Below are 23,505 nucleotides of genomic sequence, written 5' to 3' on the forward strand. Positions count from 1 at the left end.
TGGTTGAGCTAAGGGAAGGTCACTTGTCAGTTTCAGTAACATTTTACCATTGTGCGGAGAAGAGAGAAGGAGGCTCTGTGTGTGGGGGTGTGTGTGTCTGTGTCCATGTATTTTAAATTCCTTGGCAATAAGATGATACATGTTTTGAGAATCTGTTAAATAGCTCAGAATACAAGATGACAGATTTTTAAGAGGGCCAGACTTCAGATACACATGAGCCTTCTTTTGTAAAGTTTCAGCCTCTTATCTTAATACAGTGGCATTTATTACCGACTGGATTTTTTTCCACCCCCAAAAGATAACTGCTGTGGTTCACTGTGCATTTTATCAGTAGCTCCCTCGTGGGTGAGATTTACAATAGAAGAGCAGACATCTTGCTACTTAGGTTTTTCTCACAGTTTCAAAAATAATTCAAGGTTGTCCTGCCAGAGTGGAGACTAAATCCTAATTGTTTGTGCAGTTTTTCTTATTGTATCCAGATGTTGGGCCCACTTTTATCTTTGGAAACCATTAGCATTCTTGATTCTTTTGGAATGAGCCAAAAAGCACAGACTCCTGGTGCCTGAAAATTCATTCAGAACACCCTGCCAGACCACATTTAGGATATGAAAGTACCAGATCTCAGTGTAACTTGGGTGAAGGGCTCAAGGCCTATATGTTTTGAAAGATAGCTACTCTAGTATAGTTATATTGGTAAAAGGAGAGCCAAGAACAGCCATGGGGGAAATACATTTTTCAAGAGAGGGCAGTAGCATAATGGTAATGAAGAGCAAAGGAAAGTGAATCACAAAAGATATACTTTGATCCTTAAGCCTAAGAGGCAGATAAATCTTTCTTCATCAGTTAATGGAATATATTATTTCTCTGGTGCTCTAAGCTTGCTGTTCTGACCTTCTTTTATTCAGCAAGAAAATGGAGATACATTTTTAAATATCAATTTAAGTGGATCTATAAAGAAAAAGCAGGTGATTCTTTTCAAATGTTTATGCTGTAGAAATATCAATTTGGAATCAGCTATTGTTAAAAATGAATATTTAATGCCAACCAGGAAGCATTTATTAGATAGTCACTATGTGTCATTAATGTGTAGACTATGAAAACCAAATAAGGCATTCACTGCTCTCAGTAACTTATATATTAAATGACATTTGTCATTATCATTATGTATTACTTATGGCATGTGTACTGTTCTAATTGTTTTAATTTCTTATGTGTATAGAGCATTACTCTAGACGCTTCAAATAATAGTATTTGATAATGACGCAACTTAGGAGAAAGGGCCTCTACATATGAAGGTAGTGATATACTAAGACAAATGCTAGGTAAGTGGTACAGAAAAGCGTTAAAGGATTTGTGAAAAGGAAGGCAATGACTCAGATATGCAGGAAGGCTGGGGAAGGATGTTACAGGCAGGTGCAAAGTCAGAAAGGTAGAAATGTGTTTTCAGTATTCAGGTTGGCTGAAGCAGATGTGGGTGTTGACTGGATTTTGGAAGACTTTGAATTCCAAAGTAAGGAGTTTGAACCTGATTCTTTTGTTAATAGGGTATCTGAAGACACTTTGACTAGGAAAGTGATGAAATGGAGTTTCAAAAGACTGTAAAAGATGAGACCAATTAGGAAATTCTTGCAAGAACCGAGATGTGGACCATTCTCACCTGTGAACTTTTTTTTATCTTTTTAGATGTGCTGCCACTATTGCTCTAGTTAGTAACCCTTTGAATTTTGGATTTAGATCTCTTTGAATTGATATATTTCAGTTCACCAGAATTAAAATAGCTAGAGCACCATTGCCCAGAAATTAAGTCAATTCATATAGAGGCAATTACCAAAACTGCTTAACTGGAAGAGTTATTCTGGGCTCCAGGGAACCTTGTAACTTATGATTCCAACAATTCTTAGTGGTTTCAAAGGAATATTTATGGCCATACACAGTTACTTGGATAGTAACCAGTGTAATTAAATGAGCTGATACATGTAAAGCACTTAGGTGCCTGGTAACAAAAACAAAACCCAAAACCACGCACTCATAACAAATGTTAGAAAAAAACAAACCCTGTGATAAGAATTGCACATTAAGGCATATTATTCCAAGCCAGAGGAAAAGATTTGCAGGAGTACCAGAGTTTTTTGTTCTGTTTTGTTTTTTGTTTTCTTTTTTTCCTGCCAACATTCATGCACGGAACAGAGAAAAAAAGGCAGACTCTGCCCAGTTCTCTGGTTTGCACAAAATTAATTATGATTTAAGTAGAAAAGAGTCATTGTAGGAATTAAGGAAATAGTAGATTGACCATTGTGGTTTACTTAGTGACAGTCTGGAAAATGAAGGTTTGAAATTGAAGGTCATGAAGTTTAAGGTCTAGTAGATGGTCATTCCAGTGGAACAGTGGGCTTCAGTCTTTGGTCAAGCTTCTTCCCAGTTACGACTACCCAGGCATTATGTCGTACTTCATATGAATCCAGAAATAAGAGCAAATAGTAAAGGAAAGGTGTCTTGCTGCTTAAAAAAAATTGAGTTACTGACATATAATTTACACACCATACAGTTTATTCATTTAAAGTGTACAGTTTAATGGTTTTTAGTTTATTCACAGAGTTGTGCAACCATCACCACAATCTAATTTTTGAAGTTCTACATCTAATTTTTAAAGTTCTACGTTTTTTTTTTGTTTTTTTTTTGGAGACAGGATCTTGGTCTGTTGCCCAGGCTGAAGTGCATTGGCACGATCATAGCTTACTACAGTCTTTAACTGGGCTCAGGTGATCCTTCTGCATTAGCCGCCTGAGTAGTTGGGACTACAGGTGTGCACCACTATGCCCGGCTAATTAAAAACATTTTTTTTTTTGTAGAGACAGGGTCTCACTATGTTGCTCAGGCTAGTCTTGAACTCGTGGCCTCAAGCCATCCTCGTGCCTTGGCCACCTGAAGTGCTGGGATTACAGGCATGAGCCACCATGCCTGGCCACTATTTTTAAATTGAGATATAATTATATGTCATAAAATTTGCCATTTTAAAGCACAGAATTCAGTGTTTTTTTTAGGATATTAAGAAGGTGTTGCAACTTTAATCACTATTGAATTCAAGACATTTTTATCATCCCCTCAAAAAACTCTAATCCTTTTAGCAGTCACTTCTCATTCTCCTCTCACTTGATCTTAGCCAAAAGGCTGAGAAGCAATTCGCATTCTCCTCTCATCCCCAGGCAACCATTAATCGACTTTCTGTCTCTATAGATTTGCCTATTTTGGACATTTTATGTAAACGGAATCATACAATTCGGCCTTTTGAGAATGGCTTCTTTCATTTTGCATAATGTTTTTAAGGTTTATCCATGTTATACCATGTATCAGTATTTCTTTTTGTTGCTGAATAGTATTCCACTGTATGGATATACTGCATTTAGTTTATCTGTTCATCAGCTGATGGACATTTGGGTTGTTGATTCCTTTTGCTTTTACTAGCATTTTTCAAAGGAAAATAAATGGAAGATATAGTTGCTTATGAATTCACTGCTTTGTCTGTAGGCTTAGAGAGATTGTTCATTTAGCTTGACAAACGCTGCTTACAAAGAAAAACAGGCCAGTCTTAGTATACGAATTCATGCATTTCCTGCATCAGATAAAGGAATCAGAACAAGATGTAGTTATTTTCAAAGCTTGATTTCTCTCTTCAGTCCATTCTTTCTATGGCTTTAGGTTTCTTGTATTATCATTCAGCTGACCATCTTTATTTCTTGGGATACATCTGGAAAAATATGCTAGCTCAAGTTAAAACAGGAAAATCCACCAGCCAGCTGAAGCCCTGGGGGACAGCATGGCCTTTCATCAGCTTGGAATGATTCTCTATGCTTTTCAACCTGATAGGCTGCTGTCCAGCACACTTGATCATCTATCTAGCTAAAGGGTGTTGAAAGAAAAGTTCAAAGATAAGGTTACTGGGAAAATTACATTTCCCCACTCTTTCTGCACTTAGTTTGATGGCAGTCCTAACATGTCAAGAATCTTTATTTTGATTTTAGAGACTGTACAATATGAGATGTAGCTCACTAAACTTAAAACCTGACATTTGGCATTCAAATCCCATCCTTGTCCGTTACTAGCTTAGAAATCTTCTGCAAATTTCTCACTTGTAAAAGGGGCATAATAACACATATCTCAAAAGACTCTTTCAGGATTAAGTGATATAGTACATTTTCTGGCACTTGGTAGGTGCCTATTAAGTGTAAGGCTTTTCCTCCTCTGCTTTATATGGTGGTCATGCAGTTTGGATGTGCAGTTTGGATGAGACCGTTATGCAAAAGCACCTAGTAGAAAGCCTGAAATTTAGAAGGTATTTAGTGAATGTTTGTTGAATTTGAACCTAAGTTTCCAAATAATATAACTGTTTTTGTAGATTTAGGGGTGTATGTTTATGCACGCGCGCGTGTGTGTGTGTATGTTTATGTGTGAGAGAGAGAGATACTGAAACTATATCAATTAGCTTTTGCTGCATTATAAACCACCCTAAAATTTAGTGGTTTAAAATAGCCATTTTATTTAACTTGATTCATGATTCTGTAGGTTGGCAGTTAGAGTTAGGTTGGTCACAGGTAGGCAGGCAATTCTGGCCTGAGCTGGTTAGCTCTGCTCTGTGGTCAGCTGGTGCCATAACAGCTGGGGATGGCTGACTTGGGCCTCTCCACGTAGTATTTCACCATCTAGCAGGCTCAGGTTTATTTATATTATGGTAAAATGTACAAGACTGTTTTTTTTTTTTTTTTGAGACAGGGTCTTGCTCTGTTATCCAGGCTGGAATGCAGTTGTGCGATCATAGTTCACTGCAGCCTTGACCTCCTGGGCTCAGGTGATCCTCCTGCCTCAACCTCCCAAATATTTGAGACCACAGATGCATGCCACCACACCCAGCTAATTTTTTTAAAAAAAATATTGTTTGTAGAGACCAGGTCTTGCTATGTTGCCCAGGCTGGTCTCGAACTCCTGGGCTCAAGCAGTCCTCCCACCTTGGCCTCCAAAGTGGTGGGATTACAAGCATGAGCCACCATGCCTAGCGTACACAAGAATTTTTAAGTCTCTTCCTGCTATACATTTGCTGTTGTCTCAAAGACCAAAGCAGGTTAGATAACCAGGCCCAGAGTCATTGTGAGAGGGCATAAGGCGAGGATGAAGATACCAGGAGGAAATTGTGGCCATTTAAAAAGATAATTTATCTTAGATACTAATTGTGATAGGAATGCAAATCTGTTTACTGAGAGTTATTATCAGTCTATAAAATCAGACTTAGGACAGGTGCTGCAATTTAATGACAGTGTTATTCACAATAGGAATGCTGTCTTCTTCATATAAACTTAGCATGTCAGTGAAGCACTCTTACACATAAGGAAAGAACCATTATGGTGGAGGCATTTAATTTCTGGAATCACTAAATACAAGGATCAGCTAACTTTTTGAATGTCTGCTGTTTCTTGCCAGTTAAAATAGCTTCCCCTATCAGTCAGTTCATTCAATTTTTCACTTTAGTTCCATAAAATATTATTATCATCTGCATCTCTAGACATCTTTATTACAGTTTAAGTCACCTCTTCCATCTGTTAAACCACCAACAACAAAAAATCCAAAGAATCAGAGATATTCTTGTCACTAAAATATTTCTTGAGTCTCAACTATTTTTCATTTTGGTCTTTGCTTTATGCCTGTACACATCTAGTTGTAGCATGTTTTAGATTAGAGGCATCCAGTATCATAATCCTACTGGAGATAAGAACTTCTTTTGAATAGTTATTAATAACTGAGTATAAATGTGTTTTCATATGCTACTGCCAAGTCATAAAATCATGGAACTTTTCAAAGCTTCAGGGAACATTAGGTATAATCTGGCCCTGTGTCTTCTTTTTGCAGATTGGGAACCTGTGGTTTTTACCAAGATCATATAGTCAGAACTGGAATCTAAATCTTTGAACTGCAGAATAGGGATTTACTTTCCTTTTTTTTTTTTTTTAATTGTGGTAAAATATACATAACATAAAACTTGAGGAGAGGGATTTTTCCATTCTTCTGTCTCCAAAATCAACTTTAGCTTTTTGGCAATCCGATAAATGTAACATTTTAACTAAACATTTTGCTATAATTAAATTTCTAATACATATGTGCATTTTACTTGCAGCTTATATCTCAATGTGTGATTAGATAAAAAACTTCTCTTTTTATTTCACTTTAGTTTTTGGAAATTTGAATTCTAGTAAATGTCAGGTATAATCAGGTCCCTGGTATTGATATCAGAAGGTAAAAGCAAATATATTTTAGATAGACTTCCTTATTTGTGGATTTTCATTGTTGAAAGAGACAAAGAACATTTGGTGTTTTAACTTCAAAAATTAGAAATTTTTAAGTGGTTTGGTAAGAAAGAAGAACTCAAATATGAGGAAGGCAGATGTTCTCACTTTTTCATCTGAACAGTGACAGAAGTTAGACAAATGATTATATTCTCGCTTAACAGACATTTCTTTGATTTTTATGACATGGTTTAGAATTAGTCCACAGAAATGTTATCTTTAGTGTTTTATCATCCTTGGTTTAAAGATTCAATTTCTTAAGTCTACCTGTATTGCAACTGAAAGGAATTAATGAAGAACCATAGAAATATATTGTTGGATATAATACTTTTTTTTTTGAGGAGGAGTCTCGCTCAGTTGCCCAGGCTGGAGTGCAGTGGCGCAATCTCGGCTCACTGCAAGGTCCGCCTCCCAGGTTCACGCCATTCTCCTGCCTCAGCCTCCCGAGTAGCTGGGACTACAGGTGCCCACCGCCACGCCCGGCTAATTTTTTACATTTTTAGTAGAGACTGGGTTTCACCGTGTTAGCCAGGATGGTCTCAATCTCCTGACCTCGTGATGTGCCCGCCTCGGCCTCCCAAAATGCTGGGATTACAGGCGTGAGCCACCGTGCCCGGCCGGATATAATACTTTTTAAACAAGAATGATGCCCTTATGGTTTTTGTAAATTCCATTGGAGAAAAAGTTTTAAATTACCTGTTATTTCTGTCCAGAAGTCACCATTTTTATTGATAAACTCAATTTAGTCATTTATCTGTGCATATGTAAAGATGAATGGATGGATGGATAAACAGACATAAGTGACAGAAATAATGAAAAGAGAGAGGTTGGTGCGTGATATATGCAGCTTACTCTCAAATTTTAAGTGTGTATTTCCTAAGAAAGAAGATATCCTCTTTTGTTTGTATTTCCTACAAAGGAGATGCTCTTTTTTGTTACCACAATAAAGTGGTCAAAGAGTGATTTTTCTTTTTTATTTCTTGAGACCGTGTCTCACTCTGTCTCCCAGGCTGGAGTGCAGTTGCATCATCATGGCTTACTGCAGACTTGACCTCCCAGCCTCCCAAGTAACTGGGACTACAGACATGTACCACCATACCTGGCTAATTTTTTTTTATTTTTAGTAGATTCAAGATCTCAACATGTTGCCCAGGCTGGTCTCAAATTCCTTAGCTCAAGGGATGCTCCTCTTTTGGCCTCCCAAAGTGCCGGGGTTACAGGGTGTGAACCACTGTGCCCAGCGTAAATAGTAGTTTTTCAAAAGAAGAGTTCTCCCTTCCCTCCCAAACCTCCTTCACTTTTAGATTATTGCTCTGATCTCTTATTGAGTGCATTCTTTTTGATGCTCAGAGTGTCCCAAAATTTACCAGTGAGGGCCCTTCAAGGTGGCTCCTGTATCCTTTTGATATGTCCCCATCAGTTTTTGAGTACTTGCTTGCCTTTTTTTTTTTTTTTTTGGCACAAAAAAAATTCCAGATTCAAGTCCATTTTGTAATGTTCCTGCCTTAGATTGGAATCACCTTTTTTTCTTAAGTAATTCTAGTTCCTTTTAGCAGGAAATGGTATTTGGAGACCAATATCTGAGCCACTGACACGTGCTTATTTGTATTGGAGTGTCATTGCTCCAACGCCTTTTGATGAAGAAAGCTCAGAAAGGCCTTTTTTTTTTTTTTTTTTTAAATCATGAGGTCATAATACCTCAGTTCAAATACAATGCAACAAGTTGCTGTGCCTTTCCCAATTTCACATTTTGATATTTAGATAGTGTCAGATCCCCTTCACAGGGATTATGCCATTTTGTATTCCAGGTCAGCAATGTGTGAGTGCCTGTGCCCCCACAGCCTTGCCAACAGATAGTGTGTTTTCAAGCTTTTGAAGCTTTGCCAGTCTGAAATGTAAGAAATGGTCCCTCTATGTAGTTTTAATTTGAATTTCTCCTATTATGAGTGAACCTCAGCAATTTTTTCATGTTTAGGGACCCGTTGGATATCTTTGTGTGTTTATTATCTTTTCAAGTCTTTAGTTTTCTTCTTTTCTTCTGTTGTCTTTCCCTTGATTTAAGAAGTTCTTGGGAGCTTATCTCCCTAACATATAAATAATTCTTAAAATTGTCTTTCTTTCTTTTTTTTTTTTTTTTTGAGGTGGAATCTTACTCTATTGCCCAGGCTATAGTGCAATGGCACGATCTTGGCTCACTGCAACCTCCACCTCCTGGGTTCAAGTGATGCTCCCGCCTCAGCCTCCCAAGTTGCTGGGATTATAGGCTCCTGCCACCGAGCCCAGCTAATTTTTGTATTTTTAGTAGAGGTGGGGTTTCACCATGTTGGCCAGGCTGGTCTTGAATTCCTGATCTCAGGTGATCCTCCTCGGCTTCCCAAAGTGTTGGGATTACAGGTGTGAGCCACCATGCCTGGCTAAAATTTTCTTTAAATAAAAAGAAAATTCTTTAAAACATTTTGATGGTGTGTGTTTGTCATTTGTCTTCTGTCTTGGCTTATAAGGTTTGTGTGTGTGATTATTAATTTTTTAAAATTTGTGGTGTTTTCTTCACATAAAAGGTTTTTACCCATTTTTAAAATTATATCTGGATTTATATCATAGTTGGAAAGCCTTTTCCATACCAGGTTTTAAATGCATTCACACGTTTTGTTTCAGTATTAAAGATTTCCATTTTTTGCAATTAGATTTCTTATCCATTTGGAGTTTTCCAGGCTTAAGGTATGAGATATAGATTCAATTTAATCTTTTCTCAAATAGCTGTCCCATTATTTGGATAGCCATTTGGACTTTTTATTTTGTTTCTAAGCTTTCTATTCTGTTCAGTGGGTTGAGATATTTTGTATAAAAGTTTGCTGTGTATTATATATGCCAGCAGTTTGCAGCACTTTTGAAGTTGCTTCACTTTAGGGGGTTCTCTGAATAGTTTTTTTTTAATTTTTTTTTTAAAATGTGTAAGATTGCTGCAGAGTTGTCTCTGAGCCAGTCTTCTCCTTTGGTGGTCTGAGAGGAGGGGACTGAGCAAAAGAACATAGTTTCCCAACTCATTGGCAAATCCAAAACACCACCATTTTTACAAGTTTTATTTTGTTGTAGTTCCTGCAGAACTATATTATGAAGTAGTACCTTAAATTTAATTTAAAAATGAAAACAAGCATGAAAAGTACCTAGCATCATACCTAGAGCACACAAAACAAAACACCGTATACTCGCTGATTGGTCCTAGCCAATAATGTATTTAATTCTTAATTAGTGAGGAGAAAACAGTGTAGTAGGAAACCATTGGCAGTGTGTGGATGTGGGCAGATATGGGATTGGCTGCTGTTGATCTTAGCAATGGTGATAGTGAGAAAAATAACAACTGTTGTGAGAGGTAGGGTGGCTGGCCTGAAACTGGACTAGGAAGTGTCATGAAATAAGTAAGATTGCATAGACCAAGGGTGCCTGGAGAGAAACACCTGTTGTTCTTTATCTTCTAGATACCTTCTTATCTACTTCTTAAGGTGCTGAACCTTCTGGTTGTTTTTCCTGTTTACTGTAGGAAAGGGCCGTATAAACTCCTATGTTCATGGAAAGCAATGAAAAATACTTCCTGTATCTCCCTATATTAGAATACTAATCACAGGCACAAAGATACTTCAACCTTTGAAACAGGTACATTCAGCTAGCTTGATTTTTAAATCATGCCAGGTAAAATTATTCTTTCTGCTCTTGTTACTAGTAACTAATAGCTGCTGTATTCTGCTGTCTTAATGGTTACTGCTGCTGTGTAACTGCTGATGCTTTTCTCCAGGATGATTTGAGGCCCAGTCTAACTCGCCTTTTACCAATCTTCCCTGACCACACAGCCTGCAAGAACTGGGCACATATAATTCTTGTAATCAGTTCTATTTATTTAATACCTGTTCAATACTGTCTTCTTTAAAAAATGTTCATAAGAAGTAAATAAAATCACCAGTAGTGCTGCTACCAGAGATAAATCCTGTTAACATTTTGGGTATTTTCCACTAGTTTTTTTTTTTTTTTTTCTCCTATATATGATTTTATAGAGTCAAAATCTTACTGTATATATAATACTGTATCCTATTTTTTCCCTTAAGTTTATTGTAAGCCGTATGTAGATAGTATTTTTAAAGTTACATAATATTTCAGAGTGGATTAATTGTGATTTATTTATGTTTTCTTTTTCATGTATGTTTTTCTCATTATTCCAGTTAGATTATGAGATTATCAAAGAAAGTCACCTTACTGTATCATCCCCTCTTCCTACTTAAGTGCCTGTAGAGAATATTGTATATGATAGATGCTAAATAAATATTTTTGGTTGCTTCTGTTTCATTCTAAATATTATAGGGGCTATTTGCTATAGGAGACTCCAAATGTATTATTTGCAGATTATCAGAATTATGGCATCACCCAAATCTTTCCATCTAGAAAAAGGGACCCCAGGGAAATTTATGAATGTATTTTAGGAGAAATCTTAACTCCTCTGAAATTCCATGAGAATTTTTTGAGCAAGCATTTGTGCATTTTTCTCTAGTTTCACTAGATTTTTGAAGGAGTCCTTTATCTAACCGAAATATCCACTGATCGGAGATTGTAGCCCATCTGGAGACAGGTCTATTTATTAAACTTATCTAAAATTTTAGAGCGTTTCTTTTCATTTTTCAATTTTCTTGGTTTTCAGGAAGGGATGAGACCATGCAGCCTGCAAAACCATCTTTTCTTGAATATTTTGAACAAAAAGAAAAGGAAAACCAGATCAATAGCTTTGGCAAGAGTGTACCTGGTCCACTGAAAAATTCTTCAGATTGGAAAATACCACAAGATGGAGACTACGAGTTTGTAAGTAGTGTTGGAAGTAAATGGTTATGTCTTCGGGGGAAGTTATTTGAAATATCACACATTCAATTATGTCATTTCACTGAAAGTGCCCAAGCATTTTCTTATGCATTTTGAGTCTCCTAAACCATCCCTGACAGTGTCTCCTGAGCTGAAGGACAATGTTTTGATTGATGTTTGAGCCGTTCTCTGGTCCCTGATTAGTGGCATCTTTTTTGCTTTCAAAATCCATATTCACTTTTTCTTTTTGTCCAATTTGAAATTGTTCATGGTGAGAGAAGTATTGAGTCATCAAATGAAATTGCAACTGTCTTTAATAGTTTATTTGGGGTTTTGATTTTATATTTAAGAATTAGATTGGAGGGTGATTGACGCTGTTTGGTGGTGTCCTTGTTGTTTTGCTAACTATTCTCCTAATTTTAACCCTGCTGAAAGGATTATTCTCAGTTTTTTCAGAGGATGAATGTATAATTACTCCAATTTCATATGAAAAACTGGATGTGTTTTCCTTTCTCTACTGTGGAACATTTTCCCTCAACCATAGACACTTATTAATGTTCATAGGAATTTAAGGAGTAGAGCAATAAAAATTTTAGGAAAAAGTAAGCTAAGGAGTCTGCATTTTCTTCTTGACTCTTACTAGTAAAGGTTTTTCTCTTCAGGAACTTTTTATTTTTACATTCTTAAATTCTGAAGTTTGATCCTCATCTGTCATAACATAATTCTGTTGTTTATAAAAGAGCTTAGACTCTGATAGACCTGTCTAGTTCTGGCTTTCCACTATACTACTGACTGACCTAGAGGAAATGATGCCATTCTTCCATAACTTAATTTCTACTTTTATAAAATGGCGGGAATGTTATAGTTTATACAACTAATGGTAGGGATCCTTTGAGGACCAGAATAACTCATCTGAGGCAAATTAACTGATTAGTCACTGAACCCATGATAGAACCCAGGTTCATTTGTTTTATTACCTGTTTGTTCATTTACTTACTCATCCAGTGTTGTTGTTGTTGTTTTGAATGTCATCTGTTTGACACTATTCTAGGGATGTAGTCATTAACAGAACAGCCAAAAACACATCCCTCATGGAGGTTTCATTCTAGGCGAAGGAAAATAAGTATTTAGTGTGTCAAATGGTAGCAAGTATTGTAAAAGATATAAAGCAAAAGGGAGGTTGGTGGGGGGGAGAGAGAGAGAGTGTGTGTGTGTATGTGTTGTGTGTAGTTTTTTAAAAATAGAGTAGTCAAGGAAGTTCTCACTGGTAAGAAGATGAGAATGTGAACTATGTGAATATCCAGAGGAGAGATTTTTAGGCAGCAGGAATAGCAGATTCAAAGATCCTGAGGCAGAGACTTGGCTAGTGTGTTTACAGAACAACAAAGAAACAGTATGTTTTGGAATGGTATCAATAGGATGTGCAGCAGGAAATGATATCAGAGATATAATGGAGAGCGAGACAATGTAGGGCTTTTTATGTAATAAAAAGGACTTTAACTTTTACTCTTGAATGGAATGAAAGACCATTGGGAGGGGTGACTTGATCCTATTTATATTTAAAAGGTATTATTCTAGTTGCTATATTAATACATTATAGGGTTTCTGAACACAGGTGCAGTGTTTTTATGTACTGTTCAAAGGTGGCCAAATATGGGGCACATCTGCTACTATTCCCCTCTTCTAGGCCTTTGACACCCATCTTTTCCACTGAATCAGGGTTCAGCTTCAGACTCCTTCTTAACACAGTGCACCAGGCTGCCACTGCTAATCAGATTAGACCTTTGAAATTTGAATGATTGCGCATCTATTCCATGTTGCCTGTATAGTTGTCTTCAAAATGTACATAAGGACTGATTTCTCAGTTTATCCAGTCTTCAGGCAAAGATGTTTAACTACTGGGTACCAAATCACATCATCATTGTGATAAAATGTTTGAGAATCCTCAAATCTGTAGTACTTCTAAGCCTAGTTTCCTTGTTTTTAAATGTTATAGATTTTGAAAACCCAGTCACTTTAATCCTTTTTAATTTTTAAAAATCTTGTTTATGATATTTTTAGGGTACATGTAATATTTGAGTACCTGTTCATGATGTGTAGTGATCAAATCAGAGTAATTGGGATATCTATTACCTCAAACACTTTTCTTTGTGTTGAGAACATTGTAAATCTTCTCTTCAGCCATTTTGACGCATACAATAAATTATTAACTATAATTTTCCTACTGTACTAGACCTTATTCCGTCTCTCTGACTATATTTTTGTACCCCTTAACCAACTTCTCTTCATCCCGCTTTCACCTCTTTCCCAGCCGCTGCTAACCATCATTCTTCACTCTGTCTCCATAGGATCCACTTTTTTAGCTCCCGCATGAGTGAGAACATATGATGTTTGTCTTTCTGTCTCTGGCTTATTGTAACTAACATAATGACCTTCAGTAATATCCGTGTTGCAATAAAAGAAGCGACAACATTTCTTTCTCTTTTCTGGCTGGATAATATTCCATTGTTTGGATACCACATCTTCTTTATCCGTTTATCCATTGATGGACACTTAGGTTGATTCCATATCTTGGCTATTGTGAATAGTGTTGCAATAAATAGGAGAGTTTAGATATCTTGTTGATATATTGATTTCCTTTCTTTTGGATATATGCCCAGCAGTGGGATTGCTGGATCATATGGTAGATCTATTTTAGTTTTTTTGAGGAACCTCTATACTGTTTTTTATAATGGTTTTGTTACTTTACATTCCCACCAATGGCGTATGAACATTCCCCTTTCTCCACATCTTCACCAGCATTTGTTATTTACTGTCTTGTTGATAATAGCCATTCTAACTAGGGTGAGATGATATCTCTCTCTCTCTCTCTTTTTTTTTTTTTTAGAGACAGAGTCTTACTTATTCTCCCAGGCTGGAGTGCAGTGGTGCGATCATGGGTCACTACAGTTTCAAACTCCTGGTCTGTAGTAATCCTCCCACCTCAGCCTTCTGAGTAGCTAGGACTACAGGTATAGACCACCATGCCTGGCTGGTTTTTAAATTTTTTTGTAAAGATGAGGTCTGGAAATGTTGCCCCAGCTCATCTGGAACTCCTGGCCTCAAATAATCCTCCTGCCCGGGCCTCCCAGAATGCTAGGATTACAGATATGAGCCACTGCACTGGCTCTTTCATTGTGGTCTCAATTTGCATTTTCCTAATGATTAGTGATGCTGAGCATTTTTTCACATACCTATTGCCCATTTGTATGTCTTCTTTTGAGAAATGTCTATTCAGGCCATTTGTCCAACTTTAATTCTAATCATTATTCTTGGATCAGTAGTTTCAGCATGTAAAGAATTTACTTCTCTTTGCCACAGTTTTCTCATACTAAGATCATTGGCAGGAAACTTGTTTTGGTGGGCAAGCTACTTATACAGAGGAGCTTTAGTAGGTCTTTAGAGAAAGTACTTTTTATTTTGGAAGTAGATGACTTCTAGAGGGAGTGAGCCCATGTCACACAGTGACCAGGTTAGCACATTGCATGACTTGTATTACTCCTGAGACTTTCTTCTAAATCTGAGGTCATAAACTGGCAGGATCCAGCTCACAGACCTTTTTGTGTGTTCTATACGGTGTTTACATTTTTAAAATTAGTTACTTATGTTAAAAGCTTAACAGATTTTACACAAAGTGTTGGATCTCCAGCTTATTTTGAAAATGTGAAAGATCTGGCTACAGTAGACCTATATTATTGGTTAATGGTTGTCTGGAGCTGAGTGGCAGCTGCCCTCTTTAGGTATGACCTCTCTAATTCTTCACACTATTTGGCCTACTTCACTCATTCGTATGAACTGTCTGACCTGTCTGGCACTTAGGGGCATTTGATATTGGGACTCTTGCATTAAATTGTTTGGATTTATATGTGCTTGAGCCAGACCATTCTGATATATAACATTCTACTCTATTTTGTACCTTCAGAGTGTCAAGATAATTTACTTATAAAAGTCTCTTACAAAAAAAATGTCAAACTAAGAGATAAAACAAAATTGAGATGAGAGATACATGAGCTGCTCTACCAACAAAGATCAAATGAAAACTGTCTTCATTGTTGATATTCTTATTACATAGCTTTTGCCTTGATCCCAAAGCAAGCATTTGAAATAATAGTCTAGAACAGTGGTTCTCGAAGTGGTCCCAGACCAGCAGTGTTAGCATCACCTAGAGACTGTTAGAAAGGCAGTTTTTCAGGCCTTACCCCAGGCGAATTGAATAGGAATATCTAGGGACAGCACCCGTTGGTGTTTTAACCTGTCCTCCTGGTGACTCTAACCCATTAAAGTTGTTCTAAAAGGTTTTTAGAGTAGTATATCTTTATATACATTTCTTGTTTTCTTTTCTATTAGGTACTATAGAAATTCAGAGATAAGGATGGATGTATTTCTATTTTATTAACATTGTATGATTTTTAAATTTCCTTGTTATTCCCCTTTTGAGTTTCCTATACTCTTATTGGAGGTACCAAAGAAGCACATAAAATATGGAAAATGTATGTTTGTAAGTGACATCTGGCAAATAAAGAGCTAGTCCTTTGAGTGAAGAAAGTTCTGAATAATCTCCTGAAAGCTTAATGAAGGATATGTGTCAGACTTGCTAGCATGTTTCCCTTACAATTGCTTTTTGTTTTTTTGAGATGGAGTCTCACTCTGTCGCCCAGGCTAGAGTGCAATGGCGCGATGATCTCAGCTCACTGCAGCCTCCCCCTCCCGGGTTCAAGCACTTCTCTGCCTCAGCCTCCTGAGTAAGTGGGATTACAGGTGCCTGCCACCACACCCAGCTAATTTTTGCATTTTTAGTAGAGATAGGGTTTCGCTATCTTGGCCAGGCTGCTCTTGAACACCTGACCTTATGATCCACTCACCTTGACCTCCCAAAGTGCTGGGATTACAGCGTGAGCCACGGTGCCCAGCCTCCCTCACAGTCTCTTACAGACTTTACGATTTCTAGACAGACAGTATTTAATTATGAAAAAAGATAATTCTGTTCCTTCTATGAAGGGAATTGCTGTTTTCCAATGACCTTTTTGCCCAAAATGGCAAATAGGAAGTAATTTAATCAGGAGTAGCAGGATTTTATACTGACAAAAACTTCATATTTTCATCTGAAACTGAATATTTGTCCCATTTCTAAAAGTGAATTGCCTATTTGCCAAGTTTAGAAATCCCCCCAAAGATTTCTAATAATGTTTAAGATACATAGTGATTAAAATATAAAAGGTGCTTGAAAATACAATAGTCTCTAAAATTGATATTTTAATTCTGTTAGCAGATCACATTTTTGGAAAAGAATGTAATATTTTATGAGAATTCAGACCTTCCCATTTTGCCATTCAGAAAGCCACAAAAGCTGTAAACTTAAATCCAGTTTGGCTCATGAATCTTCCAAAAGCACACTGTAATATTTTAGTTTAAGATAACCTGGGCTGGGTGCAGTGCCTCATACCTGTAATCCAGCACTTTGGGAGGCCAAGGTGGAAGGGAGTTCGAAACCAGCCTGGCACATAGTGAGACCCCATCTCTATTACAAAAAAATAAAAATAAAAAGATGGCCCAAATGCCAAAGTAGTGAACAAAACAGACCAGGCCCATGTTCTCATGGAGTTTACAGTGAAGGAAATAGACTTTAAGCCAGTACCCTAGTAGATATCAGTTCAGGTAATAATAGCGATTTTTTTTTTTTTTTTTAAAGCACAGTAAAGAGATATTGTAAGAAAAGGCCTTGTGGAGAGACAGGACATTCAGCTGAGACATCAGTGAAGAGGGAAGCAAGTCACGGGAAGGTAGGGGAAACAAGTACAGAGACTGTGAGACAGGTCATAGATTGTATGTAAGGAAGGAAAGGAGTCCATTGTGGCTGGAGCCGAGTGACACATGGGATAGCAGTTTAAATGTAAATGCATCAGTAATCACAGTAAATGTGAGTGCACTAAAATCTCCTATTAAAAGAGAAAGAGTTTGGATAAAAATAACAGTCAAATTCTGGCTAAATGCTGTTTATAAGTGATGTAACGAAAAGAAAATACAACCGAAAAGTTTAAAACAGAGGAATGGAAAAAGATACACTAAGCAAATACTCACTGAAATAAAGTAGGTGAAACAATATCGATAACAAATGAGGCCGAGCATGGTGACTCACGCCTGTAATCCCAGCACTTTGGGAGGCCGAGGCAGGCGGACCACGTGAGGTCAGGAAGTCGAGACCAGGCTGGCCAACGTGGTGAAACCCCGTCTCTACTAAAGCACAAAAAATTAGTTGGGCGTGGTGGCACACGCACCTGTGGTCCAGCTACTCAGGCGGCTGAGGCAGGAGAATTGCTTGAACCCAGGAGGCGGAGGTTGCAGTGAGCTGAGATTGTGCCAATACACTCCAGCCTGGGTGAGACAGCAAGACTTCATCTCAAAAAAAAAAAAAAAAAAAACCGGCCGGGCGCGGTGGCTCAAGCCTGTAATCCCAGCACTTTGGGAGGCCGAGACGGGTGGATCACGAGGTCAGGAGATCGAGACCATCCTGGCAAACACGGTGAAACCCCGTCTCTACTAAAAAAATACAAAAAATTAGCCGGGCGAGGTGGCGGGCGCCTGTAGTCCCAGCTACTCGGGAGGCTGAGGCGAGAGAATGGCATAAACCTGGGAGGCGGAGCTTGCAGTGAGCTGAGATCCGGCCACTGCACTCCAGCCTGGGCGACAGAGCGAGACTCCGTCTCAAAAAAAAAAAAAAAAAAAAAAACCAAAAAAAAAAAATTCAGATGAAATATAATTTAAGACAAAAGAATGTTACCTGGGAAGGATATGTTTTATACTGTTAAAAGGTATACTTTATCTAGAAGATGTAAGTCATGCACCTATATGAAACATATATTTATCCCAAACTGATAGAAATACAAGGAGCAATGAGAATACTACAATTATAGTTTCAGGAAGTTAACCAAGAAGACTTAAATATTCTTCTCTCCAAAACTGACATTTCAGTTAGACAAAAAACTAACACAATTAACAACATTGATAAAACAGAAAATAGACAAAATTTCTAATATATATGAAACTTTAAAAACATGGAATATTCGTAAAACAACTATGTTTTATTCTTTTTCTACCTTTATTTTAGGTTCAGGGGTACATGTGCAGGTTTGTTACACAGGTGAATTGTGTGTCATGGGGGTTTGGTGCACAGATTATTTCATCACCCAGGTGATAAGCATAGTACCCCATAGGTCGTTTTTCGATCCTCACCCTCCTCCCACCCTCTGCCCTCAAGGAAGCCCTGATTTCTGTTGTTCTCTTCTTTGTGTCCATGTGTACTCAGTGTTGAGCTCCTACATACAAGTGAGAACATGCTGTATTTGGTTTTCTGTCCTTGTGTTAGTTTGCTTAGGATAATGGCCCCCAGCTCATCTGTGTTGCTGCAAAGGACATGATCTTGCTCATTTCTGTGGCTGTGTAGTATACCATGTGAACATGTACCACATTTTCTTTATCTAGTCTGTCATTGGTGGACATTTAGGTTCATTCCATGTTTTTGCTATTGTGAATAGTGCTGCAGCGAACACAACACATGCGTGTGTCTTTATGTGTTATATACTCAATATGGTTATATACTCAATAATGGGATTGCTAGGTTGAATGGTAATTCTCTTTTAAGTTCTTTGAGAAATTGACACGCTGCTTTCCACCATGATTGAACTAATTTACATTCCCACCAGCAGTGTATAAGTAATCCCTTTTCTCTGCAACCTCGCCAGCATCTGTTATTTTTTGATTTTCTAATAATAGCCATTCTGACTGGTGTGGGATAGTATCTCATTGTTTTTGATTTGCATTTTTCTAATGGTTAGTGATGTTGAGTCTTTTTTTCACAAGCTTATTGACCGTATGTGTGTCTTATTTTGAGAAGTGTCTGTTCATGTCCTTTGCCCCTTTTTTAATGAGGTCATTTGCTTTTTACTTGTTAATTTGTTTAGGTTCCTTATAGATTCTGAATATTAGATCTTTCTTGGATGCATAGTTTGCAGAAATTTTCTCCCATTTTGTAGGTTGTCTATTTACTCTGTTGAAAGTTTATTTTGCTGTTCAGAAGCTCTTTAGTTTAATTAGAACTTATTTGCCAATTTTAATTTCTGTTACAATTGCTTTTGTTGTCTTCATCATGAAATCTTTGCCAGGTCCTATATCCAGAATGGTGTTTTCTAGGTTATCTTCTAGGGTTTTTATAGTTTTAGGTTTTACATTTAAGTCTTTAATTCATCTTGAGTTGATTTTTGTATACGGTTTAAGGAGGGGGATCCAGGTTCAGTCTTTTGCATATGGCTAGCCAGTTATCTCAGGATCATTTATTGAATAAGGAGTCCTTTCCCCATTGCTTGTGTTTGTCAGCTTTGAGTAACTACATTTTTTTTGTTTTTTGTTTTTGTTTTGAGACAGAGTCTTGCTCTCTTGCCCAGGCTGGAGTACTGCAGTGGCGTGATCTTAACTCATTGCAACCTCTGCCTCCTGGGTTCAAGTGATTCTCCTGCCTCAGCCTCCCGAATAGCTGAGATTACAGGCACCTGCTACCACATCTGGCTAATTTTTGTATTTTTAGTAGAGATGGGGTTTCACCATGTTGGCCAGGCTGGTCTCGATCTGCTGACCTCAGGTGATCTACCCGCCTCAGCCTTTCAAAGTGCTGGGATTACAGGTGTGAGCCACCATGCCCAGCCAGTGTTTGAAAGGGTTAAAAAAGAAATCTCAACAGAGAAATTATTCAGGCCACGTTAGCTGACTATAATGCAATAAAATTAGAAATTAACATTAAGAAAGTAGTCAAAACCACTTTATCCCGCCTGGAGATACAAAAACATTCCTAAATCTTACTTTAAAGAGAAAATAAAAATATAAATTATAAACAATTTAGAAATGAATAATAAGAATTATACAAAATTCAAATCCCTGTAATTCAGAATCCGTGGGAGGCAGTAAACAATGGCACTTAGAAGAACATTTATAGCCTTAAATGAATTTTCTTTTTAGAATACAAGAAAGATTATAAATAAGTTAAAAGTAGGATAAAGATAAAAGCAGAATTTAATGAAATAGAAAACAAACCAGAAAGTTAAGTGGTAAAAACCAACAGCAGGATATTTGAAAGGACCTGATATTTAGTAGATTTGATCAAGTTAAAAAGGAAGAGTGTATCAATAAACTGCAGTAGGGGAAAGGCAAGAGAGAGAGTTACTAGAAACAGAATATGGCAGCGTGAACAGAGATTATTATTTATAATTTTATATTATTAAATTTGAAAACTTAGATGAATAGATGTTTAAACATTATGCCATATTTACTTCCCATGTGGAAGTATAACTGCATAAAAATGTGGAAGATACTTTTGAACAAGAAGAACAAGGTTGATCTTATTCTTCCAGAGATTAAAACATACCACAAAACCACAGTAATGAAAGCATTGTGATATTGGCATAAGAATAGAACATAGGCCAGGTGTGGTGGTTCACCCTGTAATCCCAGCACTTTGGGAGGCTAAGGTGGGAGGATCACTTGAACCCAGGAATTTGAAATCAGCCTAAGTGTCACAGTGAGATCCCCATCTTTACAAAAAAAGAAAAAAAAAATTAGGTGGGCTTGGTGGTACATGCCTATAGTCTCAGCTACTTGAGAGACTGAGGCAGGAGGATCTCCTGAGCCCAGGAGTTTGAGGCTGCAGTGAGCTAGGATTACACCACTGTATACTACCCTGAGTGACAGATTGAGACCCCATGTCTTTAAAAAAAAAAAAAAAAATCAATGTTACAGAGTAGGATTGAGAAACATGCCTATGTATGTATATGTGTGTGTGTATATATATAGTATATATACATTTTAAAAAATATATACACCTTTGTTGGATGCATAGTTTGCATATATGAGTGTATTATATAATGATAAAATACAAAATAATGCAAATGTAAAATTTGTGTAAATTTAAAAAAACACAAATCGTGCTACCATTTCTATGACTATGCACATATACAGCTGCATAGATAAAAAAGACAGCATCTAAAAATAACTTGAAAGTCATTACCTGTGGAGAGAACTTTAGTTTAGCTGTCTTTACACACAGAGAGAATATATTACTATATTAATATATTACTTGCTTACCTTAAATAAATAGAGCGAGATACATTTTTAAACTTTCTATTGAGATTTTTCCTGGTTTTAGTCTAAATAAAGTTAACCAGGACTTACACAGATTAAGAGAATCACAATACTTTTCCGTCAGTTATCAACTTTGCAAGTATTGGTGATTATTAGCTTTCAGTATCCTTAGGTTTTAGAGTACATTTCCTGTTTATTCAAATGAAGTTGCTTTCAGATTTTTTATGACTTCTTCTATAGAAAGAGTTGATAGTAACTGGCCCCCACATATTAATTCAATCTATATTTATTGAGGTTCTCTGTGTGTACTATGTGTGAATCGATAAGACTGCAAGATCTTTTACAGCCTTCACTTTATCTTACCCGTCTTTGTATTCCTAACACCTAGCAATTGCCCGGCTTAGAGTTAGCACACCATTTTAAATTAAACTCACACATAGTCTCTGAATTCATTCGTTATTTCATTCAACTACTAATTGAATTAAACTCAAATGTAGTCACTACCCTTAGAGAGTTTATGAGGTAGCAGAAAATAATCAAGTGATTTTGATACATTATACTAATGATAGCTTACATGTATTGAAAATTTACTATGTGCCAGGCATTACATATGTTATCTCGTTCTCAGAACTATCCCATGAGGTAGGAATGTTGTTATTGCCATTTTAGGGGTAAAAAAATAACTGAGGCTTAATAGGAAGAATAAGTTCAAGAGATTTATTGTACAACATGGTTACTAGTTAATAAACAATGTATTGTATTTTGAAAATCACTGAGAGAGTAGATTTTAAGTGTTCTCACTGCAAAGAAATTGTAAGTATGTGAGGTAGCACACATGTAAAGTAACTCAATTGAGCCATTTCACAATGTATGTACATACAGTATCTCCTTATGAGATTCCCTTTATGAGGTTTCAGTTACCCACTGCAGTCTGAAAATATTAAATGAAAAATTCTAGAAATAAACAGTTTCTAAGTTTTAAGTAGCATACCATTCTGAGTAACATGATGAAATCCTGTACCATTGCGCATCATCCGGCCTGGGACGTGAATCATCCCTTTGTCCAGCATATCTGTGCAGTACGCGGTACCCACTCCTAGTCACTTAGGAGCCAATTTGGTTATCAGATCACCTATTGAGGTATAACAGTGCTTGTGTTCAGGAAACCCTTATTTTGCTTAATAGTGTCCCCAGAGCGCAAGAGTAGCGATGCTGGCAATTCCAGCTTGCCAAAGAGAAGATGTAAAGTGCTTCTTTTAAGAGAAAAGGTGAAAGTTCTTGACCAAAAATAAGGGGGAAAAAACCATATGCCAAGGTTGCTAAGATCTATGGTAAGAACAAATCATCCATCCATGAAATTGTGAACAAATGTGAACCTTCCATCCACGAATTGTTGTTGTAGTTGTTCTATTTTATTATTAGTTATTAAGTTCTTAACTGTAACAACTTTATAAATAAAACGTCTTTATAGGTATTTACATATGGGAAGAAGCTTGATGTATAGGGTTTGGTACCATCCACAGTTTCAGGCATCCACTGGGGTTTTCAGAATGTATCCCCTGTGGATAATGGAGGGACTACTTTATTTCAAAACGTCGTGTTGTATACAATAAATATGTACAATTTATATTTGTCAATTAAAAAAAAAAAAAACCCTGACACTAAAAGGGGTGGTTGACTACAGTTATATAGTTAGTGATACAGTGAGGATTGTAACCAAAGCAGTTTGGCTCCAAAGCCCATTCTTTTAACCATCTGTACTGTGTGGCATTTTTCTAGGCTATTCTGGTAAGTTCTATCCATAAAGTACATAAAGAAGGGGCTGTAGGAGCCCAAAAGAGAGAGCAAGAACCCCAGGGAAGGCACCAATAAGTGTCATTGGAAGTGTGTTTTGAAAGATGAAGTGTGTCTGTGGAGATACTAAAGAGTGTGGCATGGGGCCAGGAAGTACTGAGTAATTGAGCTAGAGCATTACCAGTGTGGATGTGTGCAAAAAGTGAGGAAGGGAGAGAAGGAGAAAACTTCAGGTGAAGTAAATTAATGTCCAATGTACCCTTTTTTGCTGGAAATATTCAGTACTTTTTTAGATTTTTCCTTGGTGTATCAGAGAAATTAAAAATAGAGTCCTAATGCAGCACAGAGAGCTAATATCCATCTGAAGTTGTGTGATAAT

The 23,505-nt window shown here is 37.0% G+C and overlaps 1 protein-coding gene across 1 annotated transcript in view; it reads left to right on the forward strand.

The window, feature by feature from the left end:
* Window positions 1-23,505, forward strand: part of STK4 (serine/threonine kinase 4) — a 105,953-nt gene that overhangs the window by 42,686 nt on the left and 39,762 nt on the right. The window contains exon 10 of the mRNA XM_033186524.1: window positions 11,014-11,171. Coding sequence (XP_033042415.1) covers window positions 11,014-11,171 — 158 coding nt within the window. The remainder of the gene's footprint in view (window positions 1-11,013; window positions 11,172-23,505) is intronic.

The sequence above is a fragment of the Trachypithecus francoisi genome, unplaced genomic scaffold, assembly GCF_009764315.1.
Source record: "Trachypithecus francoisi isolate TF-2019V2 unplaced genomic scaffold, Tfra_2.0 Lachesis_group21, whole genome shotgun sequence".
Lineage (NCBI taxonomy): Eukaryota > Metazoa > Chordata > Mammalia > Primates > Cercopithecidae > Trachypithecus > Trachypithecus francoisi.